This window comes from Astyanax mexicanus, chromosome 6 (assembly GCF_023375975.1).
Source record: "Astyanax mexicanus isolate ESR-SI-001 chromosome 6, AstMex3_surface, whole genome shotgun sequence".
In the NCBI taxonomy this organism is placed as follows: domain Eukaryota; kingdom Metazoa; phylum Chordata; class Actinopteri; order Characiformes; family Acestrorhamphidae; genus Astyanax; species Astyanax mexicanus.
The window spans coordinates 7,572,923-7,597,065 of record NC_064413.1 but is presented as its reverse complement, the minus strand read 5'-3'; the positions used below and the strand labels follow the sequence as shown (position 1 = coordinate 7,597,065).

The window sequence follows — 24,143 nt, the reverse complement described above, 5'->3', positions numbered from 1 at the left end:
CTGCTTGTGTGCGAGATGGAACTCTGGGCCCCCCATTCATTTCTATGGGGCAACTTCGTACGACATTTGTACGAAATCCGTACGACATATCGTTTCGTAAAGCATATTTTCGGAAAGAACTCACTAAGTTCTATAGACCATCCGAATTTCGTCTTCGTATCTCAAAAATTGTGACGCTCACAGCCATTCAAAATTCTTCTAGTTCATTGTCTATGGAAAAAAGGGCGTACGTTTACGAAGTTTTTACGAAAATCGTACGATGTATCGCTCCAAAAAGCACAAGCACACCCCGTGGCTATAAGTTCTACCATCGTGTGAAGTTTCGTGGTTCTAGCTCGAAAGCTCTAGGAGGAGTAGTTGTTTATAAAACGTGGCGAGAATAATAATAATAACTAGAAAAGGAAAGTTCGATAACGAACTTTAAGTTGGCTTGGAAAAGTACGTTAAATAGTTAAATAACGTTGAATAGTTAAAATGGTTGCTAAGATATTTCTGTCTAAAGCGTGTGAAGAGTGGTTGCTATGCTGTTGACTTTCGGCTAAATGTTGAAGTCCAAAAAGTTTTGGCTAACATGGTGAAAAGCTTATAATTATATTATAAAGTAAAGTGTTGCTAAGTGGTTGCTAGGTAGTTGCTAGGCAGTTGATAATGTAGTCCACATCGTTGCTTAGTGCTTGCTAATTGGTTGCTAGGCAGTTGCGAACATATTCAAGGTGGTTGCTAAGCTGTTGCTAACTTGTTGCTAGGCAACTCCTAACGTATTCCAAATGGTTTTTAAGTGGTTATTAGGCAGTTTCTAATATTTTCCAGGTGGTTGCTAACTGGTTGCTATGGTATCCGGGGTGGTTGCTAAGGTGTTGCTAGGTGGTTGCTAAGGTGTTGCTATGGTATCTGGGGTGGTTGCTAAGGTGTTGCTAGGTGGTTGCTAGAGGGTTAATAGGTGGTTGCTAAGGTGTTGCTATGGGATCCGGGGTGGTTGCTAAGGTGTTGCTATGGTATCCGGGTTGGTTGCTAAGGTGTTGCTAGGTGGTTGCTAAGGTGTTGCTATGGTATCCAGGGTGGTTGCTAAGGTGTTGCTAGGTGGTTGCTAGGGTGTTGCTAGGCGGTTGCTATGGTATCCAGGGTGGTTGCTAAGGTGTTGCTAGGTGGTTGCTAAGGTGTTGCTATGGTATCCTGGGTGGTTGCTAAGGTGTTGCTAGGTGGTTGCTATGGTGTTGCTATGGTATCCAGGGTGGTTGCTAAGGTGTTGCTAGGTGGTTGCTAAGGTGTTGCTATGGTATCCTGGGTGGTTGCTAAGGTGTTGCTAGGTGGTTGCTAGGCAGTAGCTAAGGTGTTGCTATGGTATCCTGGGTGGTTGCTAAGGTGTTGCTAGGTGGTTGCTAAGGTGTTGCTAGGTGGTTGCTAAGGTGTTGCAATGGTATCCGGGGTGGTTGCTAAGGTGTTGCTAGGTGGTTGCTAGGCGGTTGCTTAGGTGTTGCTATGGTATCCGGGGTGGTTGCTACGGTGTTTCTAAGTGGTTGCTAAGGTGTTGCTAGGTGGTTGCTAAGGTGTTGCTATGGTATCCAGGGTGGTTGCTAAGGTGTTGCTAGGTGGTTGCTAAGGTGTTGCTATGGTATCCAGGGTGGTTGCTAAGGTGTTGCTAGGTGGTTGCTAGGTGGTTGCTAGGGTGTTGCTAGGTGGTTGCTAAGGTGTTGCTATGGTATCCAGGGTGGTTGCAAAGGTGTTGCTAGGTGGTTGCTAGGGTGTTGCTAGGTGGTTGCTAAGGTGTTGCTAGGTGGTTGCTAAGGTGTTGCTATGGTATCCAGGGTGGTTGCTAAGGTGTTGCTAGGTGGTTGCTAAGGTGTTGCTAGGTGGTTGCTAAGGTGTTGCTATGGTATCCGGGGTGGTTGCTAAGGTGTTGCTAGGTGGTTGCAAGGTGGTTGCTAAGGTGTTGCTAGGTGGTTGCTAGGGTGTTGCTAGGTGGTTGCTAAGGTTTTGCTAGGTGGTTGCTAAGGTGTTGCTATGCTATCCAGGGTGGTTGCTAAGGTGTTGCTAGGTGGTTGCTAAGGTGTTGCTATGGTATCCGGGGTGGTTGCTAAGGTGTTGCTAGGTGGTTGCTAGACGGTTGCTAGGCGGTTGCTAAGGTGTTGCTATGGTGTCTGTGGTGGTTGCTAAGGTGTTGCTAGGTGGTTGCTAAGATGTTGCTATGGTATCTGGGGTGGTTGCTAAGGTGTTGCTAGGTGTATCTGACTGGTCGCTAGGCAGTTGCTACCATTTCTAAAGTGGTTGCTAAGCAGTTGCTAATGTTTTCCAGGTGGTTGCTAAGGTGTTGCTATCTGGTTGCTAGGCAGTTGCTAACGTATTACACATGGTTGCTAAGTGGTTGCTAGGCAGTTGCTAATGTTTTCCAGGTGGTTGCTAAGGTGTATCTAACTGGTTGCTAGGCAGTAGTAGATAAAAAGAAAGAGTGTTAAATGTAGAAGTACAGAAAAAGGGAGAGCCTGAAATAGAGAAGTAGAGAGAAAATCAGCGTGAGAAGTAGAGAAAGAACACCCGAGAATATGAGAAAAAGAGTGACAAGTAGAGAGAAATATTGAGCGAGAGAAAGAGAATTAGGGAAAAAGAGAGATCGAGAAATAAAGAAGTAGAGAAAGAAAGAGGATGTAGTAGAGAGATAGATAGAAAGAGAAAGCAAGACAGAAAAGTAGAGTGAAAGAGAAGTAGAGAGAAGAGCGAGAAATAAAGAGTAAGAGAGAAATAGAGAAATAGAAAAGTAGAAAGAAAGAGACATAGAAAAGTAGAGAGAGTGAGAAATAGAGAAGTAGAGAGAGAGTGAGAAAGAGAGAGTGAGAAATAGAGAAGAAGAGAGCAAAAGAGAGTGAGAAATAGAGAAGCAGAGAGAGAGTGAGAAATAGAGAAGTAGAGAGAGAGTGAGAAAGAGAGAGTGAGAAATAGAGAAGTAGAGAGAGTGAGAAATAGAGACGTAGAGAGAGAGTGAGAAAGAGAGTGAGAAATAGAGAAGTAGAGAGAGAGTGAGAAATAGAGACGTAGAGAGAGAGTGAAAAAGAGAGTGAGAAATATAGAAGTAGAGAGAGTGAGAAATATAGAAGTAGAGAGAGACAGTGAGAAATAGAGACGTAGAGAGAGAGTGAGAAAGAGAGAGTGAGATAGAGAAGTAGAGAGAGAGTGAGAAATAGAGTGAGAAATAGACGTAGAGAGAGAGTGAGAAAGAGAGTGAGAAATAGAGACGTAGAGAGAGAGTGAGAAATAGAGACGTAGAGAGAGAGTGAGAAAGAGAGTGAGAAATAGAGGAGTAGAGAGCAAAAGAGAGTGAGAAATAGAGAAGTAGAGAGCAAAAGAGAGAGTGAGAAGTAGAGAAGTAGAGAGCAAAAGAAAGAGTGAGAAATATAGAAATAGAGAGAGAGTGGGAAAGAGAGTGAGAATTAGAGAAGTAGAGAGCGAAAGAGAGAGTGAGAAAGAGAGAGTGGTTGCTAAGCAGTTAATAGGTGGTTGCTAAACCCTGGCTGGGGTGCCGGGGTGTCCAAACTTTTGACTGATAGCTGCTCCATACAGCAGCTCCTCCATACACTCACAGTACTGGAGGAGCAGGGGAGAGAAGGGGTTCCGTGCGCAGAGCTGCTCGTGTGCGAGATGGAACTCTGGGCCCCCCATTCATTTCTATGGGAAAACTTCGTACGAAAATTGTACGAAAACCGTACGTCGTATCGCTTCGCAACCTGCTATTAATTTAAAGATCTCGGTAAGATCTATAAGCTCGCCGAATTTGGTGTTCGTATCTCAAAAATTGTGGCGGTTACGGACGTTTAAAATTTCGCCCCATTCATTCCTATGGGGAAAAAATGCGTACGTTTACGAAGTTTTTACGAAAACCGTACGATAAATCGCTCCAAAAAGCACAAGCACGCTAAGTTGGCATAGGTCCTACGATCCGTGAAAGTTTCGTGATTCTACGTTGAAAGCTCTAGGAGGAGTAGCGTACAGAAAAAAAGGCGTAAGAATAATAATAATAACTAGAAAAGGCAAAGTTCGTGAACGAACTTTAAGTTGGCTTGTCAAATAGTTACTAAGTTGTGTAGTGTGTGTGTGGTGTGGAGTGTGTGGGGTGTGGAGTGGGTTGTGGAGTGTGTTTGGTGTGGTGTGTTTGGAATGTGGTGTGGAGTGTGGTGTATGTGTGGTGGAGTGTGGGGTGAGTTGTGTGTATCAGGTGTGGAGTGTGTGTGGTGTGGTGTGTAGAGAGTGTGGTGTGGTGTGTGGAGTATGTGTGGTGTGGAGTGTGTGTGGTGTGGTGTATGTGTGGTGGAGTGTGGGGTTTGTGTCAGGTGTGGAGTGTGTGTGGTGTGGGGTATGTGTGGTGTGAAGTGTGTGTGGGGTGGAGTGTGTATGGTGTGGGGTATGTGAGCTGTGGAGTGTGTGTGTGGTATGGAGAGTGTGGGGTATGTGTGGTGTGGGGTGTGAAGTGTGTGTGGTATGTGTGGGGGTGGAGTGTGTATGGTGTGGGGTATGTGAGCTGTGGAGTGTGTGTGTGGTATGGAGAGTGTGGGGTATGTGTGGTGTGGGGTGTGAAGTGTGTGGTATGTTTGGGGTGGAGTGTGCGTGGTGTGAGGTATGTGAGCTGTGGAGTGTGTGTGTGGTATGGAGTGTGTGGGGTGTGGGGTATGTGTGGTGTGAAGTGTGTGTGGTGTGGGGTATATGAGCTATCGAGTGTGTGTGTGGTTTAAAGTGTGTGTGGTGTGGGGTATGTGTGGTGTGGAATGTGTGGTGTTGTGTGAATTGTGTGTGGTATGTGTGGGGTGGAGTGTGTGTGGTGTGGGGTATGTGAGCTGTGGAGTGTGTGTGGTTTAAAGTGTGTGTGGTGTGGGGTTTGTGTGGTGTGGATTGTGTGTGGTGTGGGGTATGTGTGGTTTGAAGTGTGTGTGGTGTGGGGTATGTGTGGTGTGTGGGGTGGAGTGTGTTTGGTGTGGGGTATGTGTGGTGTGGAATGTGTGTAGGGTGTGGTGTGGAGTGTGTGTAGTGTGGGGTGTAGACTGTGTGTGGTGTGGGGTGTGTGTGGTGTGTAGTGTGTGTGGGGTGGAGTGTGTTTGGTGTGGGGTATGTGTGGTGTGGAATGTGTGTAGGGTGTGGTGTGGAGTGTGTGTAGTGTGGGGTGTAGACTGTGTGTGGTGTGGGGTGTGTTTGGTGTGGAGTGTGTTTGGTGTGGGGTATGTGTGGTGTGTAGTGTGTGTGGGGTGGAGTGTGTTTGGTGTGGGGTATGTGTGGTGTGGAATGTGTGTAGGGTGTGGTGTGGAGTGTGTGTAGTGTGGGGTGTAGACTGTGTGTGGTGTGGGGTGTGTTTGGTGTGGAGTGTGTTTGGTGTGGGGTATGTGTGGTGTGGAGTGTGTGGGGTGGAGTGTGTTTGGTGTGTGGTATGTGTGGTGTGGAATGTGTGTAGGGTGTGGTGTGGAGTGTGTGTAGTGTGGGGTGTAGACTGTGTGTGGTGTGGGGTGTGTGTGTGGTGTGGACTGTGGAGTTTGTGTGGTGTGGAGTATGTGTGGTGTGGAGTGAGTGTGGGGAGTGGACTGTGTGTCGTGTGGTGAGTGTGTGGAGTGTGTGTGGTGTGGGGTGTGAAGTGTGTGGTATGTGTGATGTGGAGTGTGTGTGGTGTGGGGTATGTGTGGTTTGAAGTGTGTGTGGTGTGGTGTATGTGTGGTGTGTGTGTGTGGTGTGTGTAGTGTGGTATTGGTTCTGGTGTGGGTTGTGTTCAGCAGTATCTTCTCCATACAGATACAGTACTGAGGAGCAGGGCAGAGAGGGGGGCCGTGCGCAGGATCGGCTGGTGTGTGTGAGATGGCCAACATTCCGCCCATTCATTCCTATGGGGAAAGTTCGTACGATACTTTTACGAAAACCGTAAATCGTATCGGTGAGATCAGCATATCGTCTGAAACGTCTCTGCAAGTTCTGTATGTCTTGTGAATTTCGTGGTTCTAGCTTGAAAATTGTGACTTTTACAGCAGTTTGAAAAAAGTGTGAATGGAAGTCTATGGGGAAAAAAGTGACTTTGACGGAACCGTGCTAGAACCCTGGTTCTCCGATCGCTTAGAAAAGCACAAGCAACTTAAGTGGCTATGGGTTCTACCATCCTGTGAAGTTTGGTGGTTCTAGCTCGAAAACTGTAGGAGGAGTAGCGTTGAGAAATTTTAGCGTAGAAGAATAATAATAATAAGAAGAATAAGAAGAACTATAAGTTGGCTTTGACAAGCCAACTTAATAATAATAATAATAATAATAAGAAGATTACGAAGAACAAGAAGTTGGCTTTTCCAAGCCAACTTAATAATAATAACTAGAAAAGGAAAGTTCGATAACGAACTTTAAGTTGGCTTGGAAAAGTACGTTAATAACGTTGAAAAAGTTAAAATGGTTGCTAAGATATTTCTGTCTAAAGCGTGTGAAGAGTGGTTGCTTTGCTGTTGACTTTCAGCTAAATGTTAAAGTCCAAAAAGTTTTGGCTAACATGGTGAAAAGCTAATAATTGTCTTATAAAGTAATATAAACACTTTACTTTATATATACCTATATAAAGTAAAGTGTTGCTAAGTGGTTGCTAGGTAGTTACTAGGCAGTTGCTAATGTATTCCACATCGTTGCTTAGTGTTTGCTAATTGGTTGCTAAGCAGATTCTTACATATTCCAGGTGTTTGCTAAGCTGTTGCTAACTGGTTGCTAGGCAATTGCTAATGTATTCCACATGGTTGTTAAGTGGTTGCTAGGCAGTTTCTAATATTTTCCAGGTGGTTGCTAAGTGGTTGCTAACTGGTTGCTATGCAGTTGCTAACATATTCCACATGGTTTCCAAGTGGTTGCTAAGGTGTTGATATGGTATCCGGGTTGGTTGCTAAGGTGTTGCTAGGTGGTTGCTAAGGTGTTGCTATGGTATCCAGGGTGGTTGGTAAGGTGTTGCTAGGTGGTTGCTAGGTGGTTGCTAAGGTGTTGCTATGGTATCCGGGGTGTTGCCAAGGTGTTGCTAGGTGGTTGCTAAGGTGTTGCTATGCGGTTGCTAAGGTGTTGCTATGGTATCTGGGGTGGTTGCTAAGGTGTTGCTAGGTGGTTGTTAGGGTGTTGCTATGGTATCTGGGGTGGTTGCTAAGGTGTTGCTAGATGGTTGCTAAGGTGTTGCTATGGTATCCGGGGTGGTTGCTAAGGTGTTGCTAGGTGGTTGCTAAGGTGTTGTTATGGTATCCTGGGTGGTTGCTAAGGTGTTGCTAGGTGGTTGCTAGGCGGTTGCTAAGGTGTTGTTATGGTATCCAGGGTGGTTGCCAAGGTGTTGCTAGGTGGTTGCTAGGGTGTTGCTAGGCGGTTGCTAAGCGGTTGCTATGGTATCCGGGGTGGTTGCTAAGGTGTTGCTAGGTGGTTGCTAAGGTGTTGCTAGGTGGTTGCTAAAGTGTTGCTATGGTATCCGGGATGCTTGCTAAGGTGTTGCTAGGCGGTTGCTATGGTATCCGGGTTAGTTGCTAAGGAGTTGCTAGGTGGTTGCTAGGTGGTTGCTAAGGTGTTGCTAGATGGTTGCTAAGGTGTTGCTATGGTATCCGGGGTGGCTGCTAAGGTGTTGCTAGGTGGTTGCTAGGTGGTTGCTATGGTATCCGGGGTGGTTGCTAAGGTGTTGCTAGGTGGTTGCTAGGCGGTTGCTAAGGTGTTGCTATGGTATCCGAGGTGGTTGCTAAATGGTTACTAGGCAGTTGCTAACGTATTCCACATGGTTGCTAAGTGGTTGCTAGGCACTTGCTAATGTTTTCCAGGTGGTTGCTAAGGTGTATCTAACTGGTTGCTAGGCAGTTGCTAATATTTCTAAAGTGGTTGCTAAGCAGTTGCTAGGCAGTTGCTAACGTTTTCCAGGTGGTTGCTAAGGTGTTGCTAACTGGTTGCTAGGCAGTTGCTAACGTATTCCACATGGTTGCTAAGTGGTTGCTAGGCAGTTGTGATCATTTCTAAAGTGGTTGCTAAGTGGTTTCTAGGCAGTTGCTAACATTTTCCAGGTGGTTGCTAAGGTGTTGCTAACTGGTTGCTAGGCAGTTGCTAACATATTCCAGATGGTTGCTGAGCGGTTGTGATCATTTCTAAAGTGGTTGCTAGGCAGTTGCTAATGTTTACCAGGTGGTTGCTAAGGTGTTGATAACTGGTTGCTAGGTTGTTGCTATCATTTCTAAAATGGTTGAAGTAGAGAAAAAGAGAGAGTGTTAAATGTAGAAGTACAGAAAAAGGGAGAGCAAGAAATAAAGAAGTAGGGAGAAAATCGCGAGAAAAAGAGAAAGAACACGCGAGAATGTGAGAAAAAGAGTGACAAGTTGAGAGAAATATTGAGCGAGAAAAAGAGAATTAGAGAAAAAGGGACATCGAGAAATAAAGAAGTAGAGAAAGAAAGAGGAAGTAGTAGAGAGATAGATAGAAAGAGAAAGCAAGACATAGAAAAGTAGAGTGAAAGAGAAGTAGAGAGAAGAGCGAGAAATAAAGAAAGAGTAAGAGAGAATAGAGAAATAGAAAAGTAGCGAGAAAGAGAAATTGAGACGTAGAGAGAGAGAGTGAGAAAGAGAGAAAGAAAGAGTGAGAAATAGAGAAGTAGAGAGTAAAAGAGAGAGTGAGAAATAGAGACGTAGAGAGAGAGTGAGAAATAGAGAAGTAGAGAGCAAAAGAGAGTGAGAAATAGAGAAGTAGAGAGAGAGTGAGAAAGAGAGAAAGAGAGAGTGAGAAATAAAGAAATGTAAAGAGCAAAAGAGAGAGTGAGAAATAGAGAAGTAGAGAGAAAAAGATATAGAGACATAGAGCGTGAGAAAGAGATATATAGAGAGCAAAAGAGAGTGAGAAATAGAGAAGTAGAGAGCAAAAGAGAGAGTGAGAAATAGAGACGTAGAGAGAGAGTGAGAAAGAGAGAGTGAGAAATAGAGAAGTAGAGAGCAAAACAGAGAGTGAGAAGTAGAGAGCAAAAGAGAGAGCGAGAAGCAGAGAGCAAAAGAGAGAGTGAGAAATAGAGAAGTAGAAAGCAAAAGAGAGTGAGAAATAGAGAAGTAGAGAGCAAAAGAGAGTGTGAGAAGTAGAGAGCAAAAGAGAGAGTGAGAAATAGAGAAGCAGAGAGCAAAAGAGAGAGTGAGAAGTAGAGAGCAAAAGAGAGAGTGAGAAGTAGATAAGTAGAGAGCAAAAGAGAGAGTGAAAAGTAGAGAGAGAGTGAGAAAGAGAGAGTGAGAGAAGTAGAGAGAGAGTGAGAAAGAGAGAGTGAGAGAAGTAGAGAGAGAGTGAGAAAGAGAGAGTGGTTGCTAAACAGTTAATAGGTGGTTGCAAAGCGCTGGCTGGGGTGCCCGGGGTGTCCAAACTTTTGACTGATAGCTGCTCCATACAGCAGCTCCTCCATACACTCACAGTACTGGAGGAGCAGGGGAGAGAAGGGGTTCCGTGCGCAGAGCTGCTCGTCTGTGAGATGGAACTCTGGGCCCCCCATTCATTTCTATGGGAAAACTTCGTACGACAATTGTACGAAAACCGTACGTCGTATCGCTTCGCAACCTATTATTAATTTAAAGATCTTGATAAGATCTATTAGCTCGCCGAATTTGGTCTCCGTATCTCAAAAATTGTGACCGTCACGGACGTTCAAAATTCTCCCCCATTCATTCCTATGGGGAAAAAATGCGTACGTTTACGAAGTTTTTACGAAAACCGTACGATAAATCGCTCCAAAAAGCACAAGCAACGTAATTCACTATAGGTCCTACAATCCGTGAAAGTTTCGTGATTCTACGATAAAAGCTCTAGGAGGAGTAGCGTACAGAAAAAAAGGCGTAAGAATAATAATAATAAGAAGAAGAAAACGAAGAACAATAAGTTGGCTTTTCCAAAGCCAACTTAATAATAATAATAAAAATAAGAAGATTACGAAGAACAATAAGTTGGCTTTTCCAAGCCAACTTAATAATAATAAAAAAAATAAGAAGATTACGAAGAACAATAAGTTGGCTTTTCCAAGCCAACTTAATAAGATACTTTAAAATGAGATACGCCAACAAGTTTAACACAACTTCCTTTACTAAACTAAATATCTTATATAGTTCCATAAACACTATAAATGAACCAAAAGAAAATACTCAAAAATGTAAGTGTTCCAAAAATATATTTTTCAAAAGCTTTATTGCACAAGTAAAACACAAGTTTAATAGTATTTAAACAGCTGTTCATCAGTTTATTATAATTTCCCTAGTTCTCCAGTTAAAAAATACATTTAGTTCAGTGTGGATTAAAATGATCATTTAAGCTACAGTATTAATATATTGAAACACAGCTATAGTTACTCATATTGAAAGGAATAACAGCAGAAGCTTCAGGAGTTTTGTTCTCATGTTTTTTTCTTAGGCAAACCAGCGTGAGACTGAGCTGAGTAGTGTTGCCAACTCCTCAGTAAGGAAAGTAGCTATTGGCTGTCCTAAAAGTTGCTAAGAGTAGCTAAATGACGTCACCGCCTAATTTGCATAATACATGTTTTTGAAGCTGTAAAGAATTAACCTTACGTGAGAGAAAAAAGTGAGTAAAAAACACCCTAAATATGTTAGAAACGTTACAAATGAACTCTAACAAATGAAAAACTTCTGTTGCTTCTTAAAGCTCTACTATAGGTAGGATTGAGATTTTGTGCTCGTGGGCTCCCCCTACAGCTGTAATAAATGTTTCAGGCGGATTAGTTTCCCTTTTTCGTTTTCTGGCTTTCACAGACATGTTCGGTCTCTTTCCAGCTTCTGCCAGAGTGTCTGTATGTTAGTTTGTGAAGAATGAACCAGTAGTCCTTGTAGAACTGTTAGAACTAAAGGTTGGAAAGCAGGTCTCAGTTCTCGCGAGCGTTGGTCGCGGCCGCCTCGGAAAACTTACAGAGTCTGGTTTGAGCTCAGAGGAGCTCCGGCACAGACACGAGAGCACCGCTACTCCTCCTATTACACCTCAATGAAGCGCTGCAGTGAGTTTCAAGCTGTAACTTTACTTCTTTAAAAAGATCAAAAATCAAGGAAATCCTACCTAGTGCTGCTTTAAATAGGCAGTCACTTAAAATGACTTAATTTTTACATAAATTACATTAATCAGTTTTTTGTTGTGTTGTTAAATGTTATCATAAAAGTATGAGCTGGAACTGTTATTCTGTGTGTTTTTTTTTTATTATTTTGTTTCATTAGTTTCAAACCTATTGTACACAAATTGTTCAATGATGAGCGAGCTAACTAGATGTTTAGCTTTTTACAAAGAGGCAGACACTGTGGAAGAAAAGTTGAAAGTGAGACTGAGCGGAGCTGCCGTTACTGTGCTTCTTCTACACTTCTAAACAGTGCTCCGCAGTGCCTCTAGTGGTGTGACGGTATGAGAAAAACGCATACCGGTTCAAAATCACCCTCCGATATACCGTATGAACTACCGTATGATATATATATATATAAAAATACACAGAAAAATATCAGAAATGCGCTTGGGCTGTGTGTGAAGTTGAGAAATCTGAGCTTCAGTTTACTCCAGCATGTTCAGAGTAATGGTGAGAGGAAATCAGAGCAGGAGGAAGGGCAGAGCGTAAAGCCAGCTGTGCATCAAACACCAATTAAAGACTCTAAAGCGGAGTAATTACAGTCATGAGGACGCTCGCAAAAAGACTCCATCATCAGCCTTCATCAGCTACCTGACAGGCTGACGGAGGAGAGGAAGAGCCATTATGAAGGAGTGAAGGAGTAAAGGAGGTACTGGAGAACCGGAAGCTTCCCCCAGGTGCTTCTGAGCGCCGTTTTACCACGACATTTTCATGCATCTTAAGTACAGTGCTGCACTTACAGATTTATTTAGTTTTTGCTTTTTTAAAATATACTTACTTGTTTTTAAATCGTCAAACAAACTTTAAAATCAGAAAATACGAAACAATATCACTCCACAGGGGCCTATAGTTCACCACCACCTCCCCCTCCTCTGTTCAGAGGTGAGTTTTATTGGCCTGAAGCCTGCTGCTCTGCTCTGGCTAGCACTTCTGGAGCAGAATTAGCATAAGCCGCTAATCGCACTCAGCGCTAGCTCTTTTAACATTCAAAGGTGAGTATTATCGGCCTGTAGCCTGTAGCTGCTGATAACCTCAGCTAGCACTGCTGGAACAGAATTAGCATTGGCCGCTAACTGTGGTAAGCGCTAGGTCTTTCGCCGTTCACAGGAGAGCATGTTTAGCATGTTAAAACAAGCTACATGGGATGAACAACTATTTAATATCACTCTGGCTTAACGAAACACTCAGGGTTTCTCAGTGTAGTGCTTTTGGGCAGCATTTAGTAGTGCGAACTGTGGCTAGTCCCTAATGGTGCTGGACCCAGCCTTAGTAAAAATCTGAAAATCTGAGCTTAGCTTAGCTTTACTTAACTTAGTCAACCTACCCCCCCCCCCCCCACCGCCACCCAGCGGCGAGCCCCTGCTGAATTAGAACGAAAACATGGCGACACCCCTGTTCCTTACTAGTGTCATATAATGCACCTTATAATAGACCAGAAAATAGATGTTTATTGATAGTGCTCTGTATAATCCAGTGCACCTAATAGTGCACAAAATACCGCGCAAAATACGCTAAGTAACAAAGTAGTTTTTTTTTTTACGTGAGACCTCTACCTGCAAACACAGTAAGTGTGTGTGTGTGTGTGTGTGTGTGTGTGTGTGTGTGTGTGCGCATATGCATATGCTTACCTGTTGAGGTAAATGCGTTTCTCTGTCACTTGGCCTAGTCCGTACACCGGGTGGGTGTCAGGCTCATTGCGAACCACCTCCACACCCTCGCCTCCCCCACTCTGCTCATGGCTGTGCTTACTGATCATGTACAGCTGCCCAATCTGATACTGTGAGAGAGAGAAAGAGAGAGAGAGAGTTAATGTATGTTAAATTAAAATCAAGCTGATTTTGTGGATTTTGACTGCATTGCCACATCATTTCATCATCAAAGTTACTTTATGGATTACTTTTAAGCTACTTTTAAGTTATTGTGGCCTCAACATAACAGTTTTGACAAAACTCACTTTACTGGAAGCTTCGTTCCACCTTTGGGACTTGTTCTGCCTGGTGCCGATTACAAAAAAAGTACCACTACTAAATAAATAGGGCACTATAATGTTGTTATAATAATTATATGGTATACTGTGCAACACTACTAACATCACAGTTAAAAGATCGATTGATAGGTCTGTTGGTTAATCAATTATTCACTTAGTCAGTCTTCTAAAAATTGTGTTTCTGACCTCAATCATTTTTTAGTTTAGCAGAATCCTGGCCCCTAATGCAACCCCTTCACTGAGCTTAATGTTGGCAGCAGTGCTGCTACACAGGAACCATTCAGGCACGGTTGGGTTTCGCCGATATTTGACCTCTCTGTTCTCAGTCTTTTTGAGTTCTCTCCAACTTCAGCCGTTCATCTCTGCTAGGACACTGATAAACTGGCAACCCACGACTGTGAGAAACCCTCAGAGATGTCTTTTCCTTCATCGGGACCATTTGTTTTGAAAGCTGCATTTAAAAAGCAGCCATTCATCATCCAGCTCTCATCAACCAGCATCCATGACGACTACGACAGTGCGCTCATGAAGTTCATTATCTCAGCATCGGGAGAAAGATCAACTTCACTGAGAAAAAGCTCCCAACAAGCAACAATGACTGACGGCCATTCACAGAGATACTGCTCATTTAGATGCTACCGCTGTGTTAGTGATGTGACAGAAGATTGTGATACAGCACCCATACTGTCATTTCAGTACAGTCTCTGACCTTGAAATTGAGTTAAATTATGATTCAGTGTCCATATTTCCACTATAGTGCAGTTTCTGTTGTTTATGTTGAGTTAGATTGTGATATAGTGGCCATGATTTCACTATTGTCCCAATTGTCCTACCCATTTAGCTGCTACTCAGCTGCATACCCCCATTACTGGTGATGCCACAATACAAGGAAGATGAAGACTAGCACATGCCTACTCTAAAACTTGTGAAGTCAGACTCCGCCTCTTTTTGAACTGCTGCTGATGACGCAGCATTGCCGAGTAGCATCACAGCACACTCGGAGGAAAGCGCAGTGATTCGGTTCTGATACATCAGCTCACAGATGCCTTGTGCTGATCCACATCACCCTAGGAGTGATGAGGGGAAAGAGTGCAATCTACCCACCCAGAGAGAGCAAGACCAACTGTGCTCTCTCAGGACTGTTTCTTTTCTGTTTCTGTTTCTTTTTTTTGAGTTAGATTATGATACTATACCCATACTTTCACTATAATACAGTTCCTGTGCTTTTCAAATGATGTAGATCCCTTTGGGGATATATAAAGTTGATTCGATTTAATTCAGTTCAATAGATTGTAAAGCTGTCCCTCACTTTAATGTAGTTTTGCTTGTTAATTCAGTTAGATTCTTTTCTTTACCCATGATTTCACTATAGTGAAATTTCTTTTAATTGAGTTAGATTGTGATAAAGTACCCATATTACCACTATAATATGATTATGATTATGAATATGATTCTGCCTGTTTAGTTTGGAGAGATTTTGACAGTTTCTATAATGTCGCTATAGTACATTTCCTGTTACATTTTCTGTTAGATTGTGATTGTGACAGTAATCATAATTACAATACAGCACATTTTCTCTGTACTTTTAATAGAGTTACAGTATAATGTGATAAAGGACCCAAACCCTTACTAATACATACAGGTTCTGGTGTAGATTGGGATATATTACCCATATGTCTTCTATTGTGTTGTTTTTACTCTTTTAATTACATGAAATAATTAGTGCAATACCCATTCTTTTTTACTATAGAATGATTTTAGCTTTTTTAATGGAGTCAGATTAAAATATAGTGCCCACTCTAATACGGTTTATGCTCTTCTAATTAATTTTGATTGATACAATGCACATACATTACTAAGGTAAATTTTTCTCCAATAATAATTGAGTAATATTGTAATACATTCACTAATTTTAGTGTACTTTTCAGTATTTTCCCCGCCTTTGACCTAAATTAGATATTGATACAGGACCTATTCTAATGAATTCTGAACTTTTAATTGAGATTGGCAAATATTACCAATACTAATTACCAATAGCATTTTTTCTGCTTGGTTATTTGAGTTAAGACACAGTACCATACTTTTACTATAGTACAGTTTCTGCTCTTATAATTGAGTTAGAATGGGGTACACTACCTATATATCCACTATAGTACAGTTTCCACTATATAATTGAGTTGAATTATGATACGGTACACACACTTTCACTATAGTACAGTTTCTGATCATTTAATTGTGTTACAATAGTAGTAAAGTACCCACACTTCCACACTGGTATAGTGCATTGAGTCAGAATGCATACAGTACCCATACCGTTATTATTATACTGCATCTGGTCTTTGAATTGAGTTAGATTATAATTATAGTATTCATAATGTCACTAAAGTACAGTTTCTTCTCTTTAAATTGAGTTATATTGGGATACAGTTCCCATACTTTCATTCTATTACATTGTATTTATGATCTTTGAATTGAGTTAGTTTGGAATAAAGTACCCACGTGTCCACTGGAGTATAGTTTCTGCTCTTTGAATTGAGTTAGATTGCAATACAGTTCCCATAATTTCAGTAAAGTGCAATTTCTCCTCTTTACATTGAGTTTTATTGTGATACAGTACACATTATTTAATTGTAGTACAGCGTATGATCTCTGAATTGAGTTAAGTTGAAATACCACATGACCACTATTGTATGGCTTCTGTTCTTTGCATTGAGTTAGACTGTGATAAAGTACCCACGTGTCCACTACAGTACGGTTTCTGCTCTTTTAATTGAGTTAGATTGCAATATAGTTCCCATAATTTCACTATAGTACAATTTCTCCCATTTAAATTGTGATACAGTACCCATTATTTCATTGTAGCACAGTGTATGATCTCTGAATTGAGTTAAGTTGGAATAAAGTACCCACATGACCACTATTGAATGGCTTCTGTTCTTTGCATTGAGTTAGACTGTGATAAAGTACCCACGTGTCCACTACAGTACGGTTTCTGCTCTTTTAATTGAGTTAGATTGCAATATAGTTCCCATAATTTCTCTAAAGTACAATGTCTTCTCTTTAAATTGAGTTATATTGTGATACAGTACACATTCTTTCACTGCAGCACAGTGTAGGAGCTTTGAATTGAGTTAAGTTCAGTACACCTTCTGTCAGTGTAGTACAGATTATGATCTTTGAATTGAGTTAAGTTGGAATAAAGTACCCACATGAACACTATTGTATGGTTTCTGTTCTTTGCATTGAGTTAGACTGTGATAAAGTACCCACCTGTCCACTACAGTATGGTTTCTGCTCTTTTAATTGAGTTAGATTGCAATATAGTTCCCATAATTACACTAAACTACAATTTCTCATCTTTAAATTGAGTTATATGGTGATACAGTACACATTCATTTATTGCAGCACAGTGTAGAATCTTTGAATTGAGTTAAGTTGGAATAAAGTACCCACATGACCACTATAGTATGGTTTCTGTTCTTTGCATTGAGTTAGACTGTGATAAAGTACCCACATGTCCACTACAGTACAGTTTCTGCTCTTTTAATTGAGTTAGAATGCAATATAGTTCCCATAATTTTATTAATTTTATTCATTTAAGAGTTTCTCCTCTTAAAATTGAGTTACATTGTGATACAGTGCACATTCTTTCATTGCAGCACAGTGTAGAATCTCTGAATTGAGTTAAGTTGGTACCCATATGACAACTATAGTATTGTTTCTGCTCTTTGCATTAATTTAGATTGCAATATAGTTCAATAAATTTCACAAGTACAGTTTCTCCTCGTGTAATTGAGTTAGAGTGTGATACACTTCAGTGTCTTCTCTGGGTTTACGATATAAAATTCTGTGCTTTTTTTGGGAATTCTTCTCCACAGCCTGAGGGGTGAAACAGGTCAACCAGTCCGGCTTGTTTTTGGAAAAACAGCTGCATGCTGAGACGGATTCAAAGACAAACGCTCCGCAACGAACTCAAACGTTCTCACACTTACACACATGCCGTGGTAGACATATAGTATGAGCCAATAAACACATTTTCAGTGTAGTTTATATGGCATTTCCTATTAGCCTGATTTTTGGTCCTCATATCACAATAGGTCCTCATTGTGTGACTGTGTAAACAGACTGTTGTCCCCACAACGTGATAAATACCAACACACTCAAGATGCACAGCGTGGTGTAAATCTGTTCTGGTCCGGTTTAAAGTTTTACCTCGGGATACGAGAGTGTGGTCAAAGGCTAAACCACTTCACCAGCTAAAGCTCAACCTAATGCTAAAGTTCAGCCTAACCTGGTTGAAAAATCTCAGCTCAGTTGTGCTGAAGGCTGCTGTAAATTCCCCATGCTAACACACACACATACACACTTACACACACTTACACACACACACACACGCCTCAAAAGGGTTCTGCATACCTCAGTACTAAAACATAACACTGCGGTGACATAACATTGTTTTCATATCAAAAATTGCATAACTCCGTCTGTCTGATTATATTTATACACCACTTAAAGGCACCACATCTCATTTGGCATTAGTATACATTTATTCCACTTATTTCTAAAGTTCTTTACTTTTAAGCCATGTTTTTAAAATGATCTAAATTTAACCTGTATTGTTTCTTCTAATTACCAATATACACCTGCATTATGTCTAAAGCTTAACTAATATTATATATTATGTCTTTAAATTTGCTGAAAAGTAAATGCACTGTATCGTTACATTTCGTTACTCACATTTTCTATTCAAATTACTACTAATAATATATATCTTTGAAAGAATTACTTTTTAAAAATACCTACATTCAATTAGCAAAATCAGCTGAATTTTGTGTTTAAAATAAGCTTATTTTCTTCCATTACATCTCATGAGGAATGAGCATTTCTAAATTAGCTAAATAAATTACTTTTATTATTTCTTTAAATTAACAAAATTATGAGCATTTTTTTTTAAATAATCAAATTGACCTGCATTACCTATTTCAAATCACAATGCATTCAAATGAGCTAAATTACCCGCATTGTTTTTTTTTATTATTAGTTTTTTTTGTGTCTGTAGCACCGAATGAGGCAGTATACTGGTTTTAATTTAAGCTCCTGTATGCATTTTTGCATAGGTGAAAAACAGTTTTAATGCTTCAACCGGCAGCAAATCATATAATATTGTTTGCCACTAGAAGCACTGCAGAGCACTAGCACTACCTGGAACAGCACAGGTAAACAGCAGAAGAGATAGCATTAGCCAGGTTAGCATTACAAACTGTCTGGTAGCTAACAGTTGGAAGAGGCTCTGCCGTTTTTTTCCTGAACCCGGGTGCGCTTTTCCCTGAAGTATGTTTAGTCGAGTGTTAAAGCTGCTATCGTGCCCAGCAGCAGTCCAGAGTACTGATCCCAAACAGTGGACAGCTAGCGTTAGCCAGGTTAGCATAACAAACAGTCTGTTAGCTAGCAGCTAACAGCATTTTTGAATACTTTAAAAATGCGCCTTGAAAGATAATATTAATGCACATTGAAATTTGGAACTGGAAAACCAAGGGTATTGTAACTGAAAATAATTTTAATATTTTATTTCCCTTGGCTTCAAGGAGAAAATAGCATAAATTGATTTTAAACGTATATCTCACTTGCAATAGAAGAACAGAAATAACTATTTGAGAAATATCTCTTTGAAAACTTACATTTTGGGCACTATAGGTAAGTTTAAAGTGTTTATGGAACTACGTAAAATATTCAGCAACTGTTTTTCTGTAATGACTGATTCCTTCATAAATTGTAATTTAAATAAAAGCCTTAATGTTTTATGTTGAATGTTCTTCTATTAGAATAAGCCACAAAATTACAGTGGGGATAATATTTAAAACTGTTGGCGCAATTATTAGCAAAAAGAAAAAACAAGAAACAAAAAATGATGACTACTGCTTTAGTACTAAAACCTTACTGCTACAGGCTAAAAACAGGACTAATACAATACTGCTTTAGTACTAATACACTACTGCTCTAGTACTATGACAGTACTGATACACTACTGCTCTAGCACTAATACAATACTGATACACTTCTGCTTCAGTAATAATACCTTACTGCTACAGGCCAAATACAGTTCTAATACACTACTGATTCAGTACTATACGCTACTGATCTTGTACTAATACAGTACTGATACACTACTGCTTTAGTACTATACACTACTGCTCTAGCACTAATACAATACTGATACACTACTGCTCTAGCACTAATACAGTACTGATACACTACTTCTCTAGCACTAATACAGTACTGATACACTACTGCTTTAGTACTAATACACTACTGCTTTAGTACTAATACACTACTGCTCTAGCACTAATACAGTACTGATACACTACTGCTTTAGTAATATACACTACTGCTCTAGCACTAATACAATACTGATACACTACTGCTCTAGCACTAATACAGTACTGATACACTACTTCTCTAGCACTAATACAGTACTGATACACCACTGCTTTAGTACCATACACTACTGCTCTAGCACTAATACAGTACTGATACACCACTGCTTTAGTACCATACACTACTGCTCTAGCACTAATACAGTACTGATACACTACTTCTCTAGCACTAATACAGTACTGATACACTACTGCTTTAGTACTAATACAGTACTGCTCTAGCACTAATACAGTACTGATACACTACTGCTTTAGTACTAATACACTACTGCTCTAGCACTAATACAGTACTGATACACTACTGCTTTAGTACTAATACAGTACTGCTCTAGCACTAATACAGTACTGATACACTACTGCTTTAGTACTAATACACTACTGCTTTAGTACTAATACACTACTGCTCTAGCACTAATACAGTACTGATACACTACTGCTTTAGTACTATACACTACTGCTCTAGCACTAATACAATACTGATACACTACTGCTCTAGCACTAATACAGTACTGATACACTACTGCTCTAGCACTAATACAGTACTGATACACCACTGCTTTAGTACCATACACTACTGCTCTAGCACTAATACAGTACTGATACACTACTGCTTTAGTACTAATACACTACTGCTCTAGCACTAATACAGTACTGATACACTACTGCTCTAGCACTAATACAGTACTAATACAATACTTCTCTAGCACTAATACAGTACTGATACACCACTGCTTTAGTACCATACACTACTGCTCTAGCACTAATACAGTACTGATACACTACTGCTCTAGCACTAATACAGTACTGGTACACTACTGCTTTAGCACTAATACACTACTGCTTTAGTACTAATACACTACTGCTCTAGTACTAATACACTACTGCTCTAGCACTAATACAGTACTAATACACTAATGCTCTAGCACTAATACAGTACTGATACACTACTGCTTTAGTACTAATACACTACTGCTCTAGCACTAATACAGTACTAATACACTAATGCTCTAGCACTAATACAGTACTAATACACTAATGCTCTAGCACTAATACAGTACTAATACACTAATGCTCTAGCACTAATACAGTACTGATACACTACTGCTCTAGCACTAATACACTACTGATACACTACTGCTTTAGTACTAATACACTATTGCTCTAGCTCTAATACAGTACTAATACACTACTGCTCTAGCTCTAATACAGTACTGATACACTACTGCTTTAGTACGAATACACTACTGCTCTAGCACTAATACAGTACTGATACACTACTGCTCTAGCACTAATACACTACTGATACACTACTGCTCTAGTACTAATACACTACTGCTCTAGTACTAATACACTACTGACACACTACTGCTTTGGTACTAATACACTACTGCTCTTGTACTAAAACCTTACTGCTACAGGCCAAATACAGTACTGATACACTACTGCTCTAGTACTAATACACTACTGATACACTACTGCTTTAGTACTAATACACTACTGCTCTAGCACTAATACAGTACTAATACACTACTGCTCTAGTACTAATACACTACTGATACACTACTGCTTTAGTACTAATACACTACTGCTCTAGCACTAATACAATACTAATACACTACTGCTCTAGTACTAATACACTACTGATACACTACTGCTTTAGTACTAATACACTACTGCTCTAGCACTAATACAGTACTAATACACTACTGCTCTAGTACTAAAACCTTACTGCTACAGGCCAAATACAGTACTAATACACTACTGCTCTAGCTCTAATACACTACTGCTCTAGCTCTAATACAGTACTGATACACTACTGCTCTAGTACTAATACACTACTGATACACTACTGCTTTAGTACTAAAACCTTACTGCTACAGGCCAAATACAGTACTAATACACTACTGCTCTAGCTCTAATACAGTACTGATACACTACTGCTCTAGTACTAATACACTACTGATACACTACTGCTTTAGTACTAAAACCTTACTGCTACAGGCCAAATACAGTACTAATACACTACTGCTCTAGCTCTAATACAGTACTACTCCGTACTAATAAAATACTAATACATTACTTCTGCAGTACTAATACATAGTACTGCTATAGTATTAATAGAATACTATTAATTAACTATTGATGCAGACATTATTCAGTACCATGGCTGAGCTGAACATGGTTATACACTGTGTGTCTGACCAGTGAGAGTATTACCTATACACAACTATACACGCAAATAAACTTAAATGAACCTCAAAAAACTTAAATAAACTTCAATAAATGAGAGGCACTTGTGGAGAAGCTCCTATCTGCTAATCCTGATTAGATAAATCAGATGTCTGACGGGAATTGTAAACACTGGCCCTCCTTCAGCAGAGCCCTGGTCACACACACACACACACACATACACACACACGCACACACACACACACACACACACACACACACACACACACACACATACAGTGTAATTGAATAGTTCTTACCTCCTCCACAGTTAGAGGCATGCAGATCCTGTACTCTTTCATTAACATGGTCAGATGTGTTCTTCTCTCTCTCTTTTTCTCTCTCTTTCTCACTGTATTTCTTGCTCTCTCGCTCTCTCCCTCCCTCTCTCTCTCCCTCCCTCCCTCTCTCTCTCTCTCTCTCTCTCTCTCTCTCTCTCCAGTGGGATGAACTACCTGCAAACTTCTGCTGGCATGTTCATCTAACTCAGCTATTTGTTATCATAAGATAGACCACCCTCCCTCCCTCTCTTTCTCTCTCCCCTCTAAACTGATTGCTCTCTCTCTTTCTCTCTCTGGCTCTCTTTCTTTCTCTTCCTCTCTTTTGCTAGCTCTCTCTCTCTATCTCAGCTCTTTCCTTCTGTCTTGTCGTTTACGAGCAGATAGTTTTACGTCATAGGTCTGAAACTCAACCCTGTTCTTTTGAAGTCTGTCTGTCTTTCAGTTTCTCTCTCTCTCACACATTCTCATTCTCTGTCTCTCTCTCTCTCTCTCTCTCTGTTGTTTTCTGTGTAACTCGGCCTGTGTTACTCGGCCCTGCCCACTTCTGCTTTCACTTCCCTCCCAGTTCTTTCCTGTCCCTCTTCAAACTACAAACTTACCTCTCTCTTTCTCTCTCTCTTTGTCTCTCTCTCTCTTTGTCTCTCTCTCTCTCTCTCTCTCTCTCTCTCTTTCTCTCTCGCTCTACCCCTCCCCCCTTTCCCCCTCACTCACACCTGAGTTGCTGTGTTCAGCCATTGACCCTCCACCTCACTCTAATCTCTACCATTCTCTCTTTTTCCTTCTCTCTCTCTCTCTCTCTCTCTCTCTTTCTCACACACACACACCCTCACACACACACCCTCACACACACCCTCTCTCTCGCCCTCCCTCTCCCCCTAATCAGGATGAAGATTGTGAGGTGAGAGAGTGAGAATAAAGCTCAAACCTTCTGCACAGAATCTGGGTCACAAGAGCTACCTGCAGACTGCCTCCATAGCTGTGTGTGTGTGTGTGCGCGCGCGTGTGTGTGTCTGGACTTGTCCAGTGCCAGAGGAACATATCTGAGGTGCTGCTGGGAGCTCAGTTATGTTTCAAGATTAAAGGGTGCCTCTTCTGCACTCGTGTGAAGTTGGATTTTTGTCTTTTTACTGTATTTTTTCTGACTGATTCTTGCTTTTCTTTTATTGCTGCATTAAAAAAACAAATAGTTTAGTTTATTTAAAGAAATAAAGCAGATAGTTATGTCTGTTTTATTAAATAAAGTGAAACAATGTGTGAATATTAGAAGATAACAGTTAAAATTATATTGGTACCACTTTAGAATAAGACTACCTTTATAAAGGGTTTATAAATGGTTTACAATTAGTTTATTAATGGTTACTAATTAAGTAAAGTAAATGCTCTAAAAATCATTAATAATCAGTTATAACACATACGTAGAAAGGGCAACAATATAGATGGCTGTGGGTTCACTATTTGGCAAACATCAGGTCATAGTTGCCCTTTCTACGTATGCGTTATAATATTTTATTTAAATGTGCAGTCACAAAGACCATCAAAAACGTTATGATGAAACTGGCTCTCATCAGGGCTGCCACAGGAAAGGAAGATCAAGAGCTCTTCTGTTGCACAGGATAAGTTCATCAGTGTTTTGGTTTGTTTAACACTTTTAAGTTACAATATGATTCCTTATGTGTTTCTTCATATTCATTTATAATGTAGTGGAAAAAAAGAAATAAAACCTTTGAATAAGAGGGTGTGTCTGGCTGGTATTGTGTGTAATATTTATGATTGTTATTGTAGTGTATATGATATGAAGGGTTGTAGCAGAAGAAAAGTGAAAGTAAAACAGTGATCTGTTATCGATGGCTAAGTGATTGATGAGGTAAGAATCAGAGGTAAAAGAGAAAGTAAAACATTCCTTCTCCACCCAGACGCTAAAAAATTTACATTGTTTGTGTTATCAGCACCTCAGCGGTCTGCTCTGGCAACACCAGAAAGGGCAAGGCCAGGACTTTTGTTTAAGCTGAATTAAAAATAACATCTAAAAAAAGCAGCTGAGGTGAGTTTGGTTAGGTCTGGTTTTTGACCTGAAAGTTCACAACAAGGTTTATTTGGTTGTTACATTGTATTTTGTGCATATATATATA

At 40.4% G+C, this 24,143-nt stretch overlaps 1 protein-coding gene and 1 long non-coding RNA gene across 2 annotated transcripts in view; one reads left to right on the top strand and one right to left on the bottom strand.

The window, feature by feature from the left end:
• pitpnc1b (phosphatidylinositol transfer protein cytoplasmic 1b) overlaps positions 1-22,751 on the bottom strand; it is a 58,265-nt gene extending 35,514 nt beyond the window's left edge. The window contains exons 1-2 of the mRNA XM_022674005.2: positions 21,994-22,751; positions 12,712-12,860 (exon numbers count right to left, since the gene is read on the bottom strand). Coding sequence (XP_022529726.2) covers positions 12,712-12,860; positions 21,994-22,041 — 197 coding nt within the window. The 5' untranslated portion in view covers positions 22,042-22,751. The remainder of the gene's footprint in view (positions 1-12,711; positions 12,861-21,993) is intronic.
• Positions 1,971-2,681, top strand: LOC125802412 (uncharacterized). Its single transcript, XR_007439543.1, has 2 exons — positions 1,971-2,047; positions 2,124-2,681. It is a non-coding gene; the product is annotated as an uncharacterized LOC125802412 (long non-coding RNA).
• Positions 22,752-24,143: the final 1,392 nt, after the last annotated feature.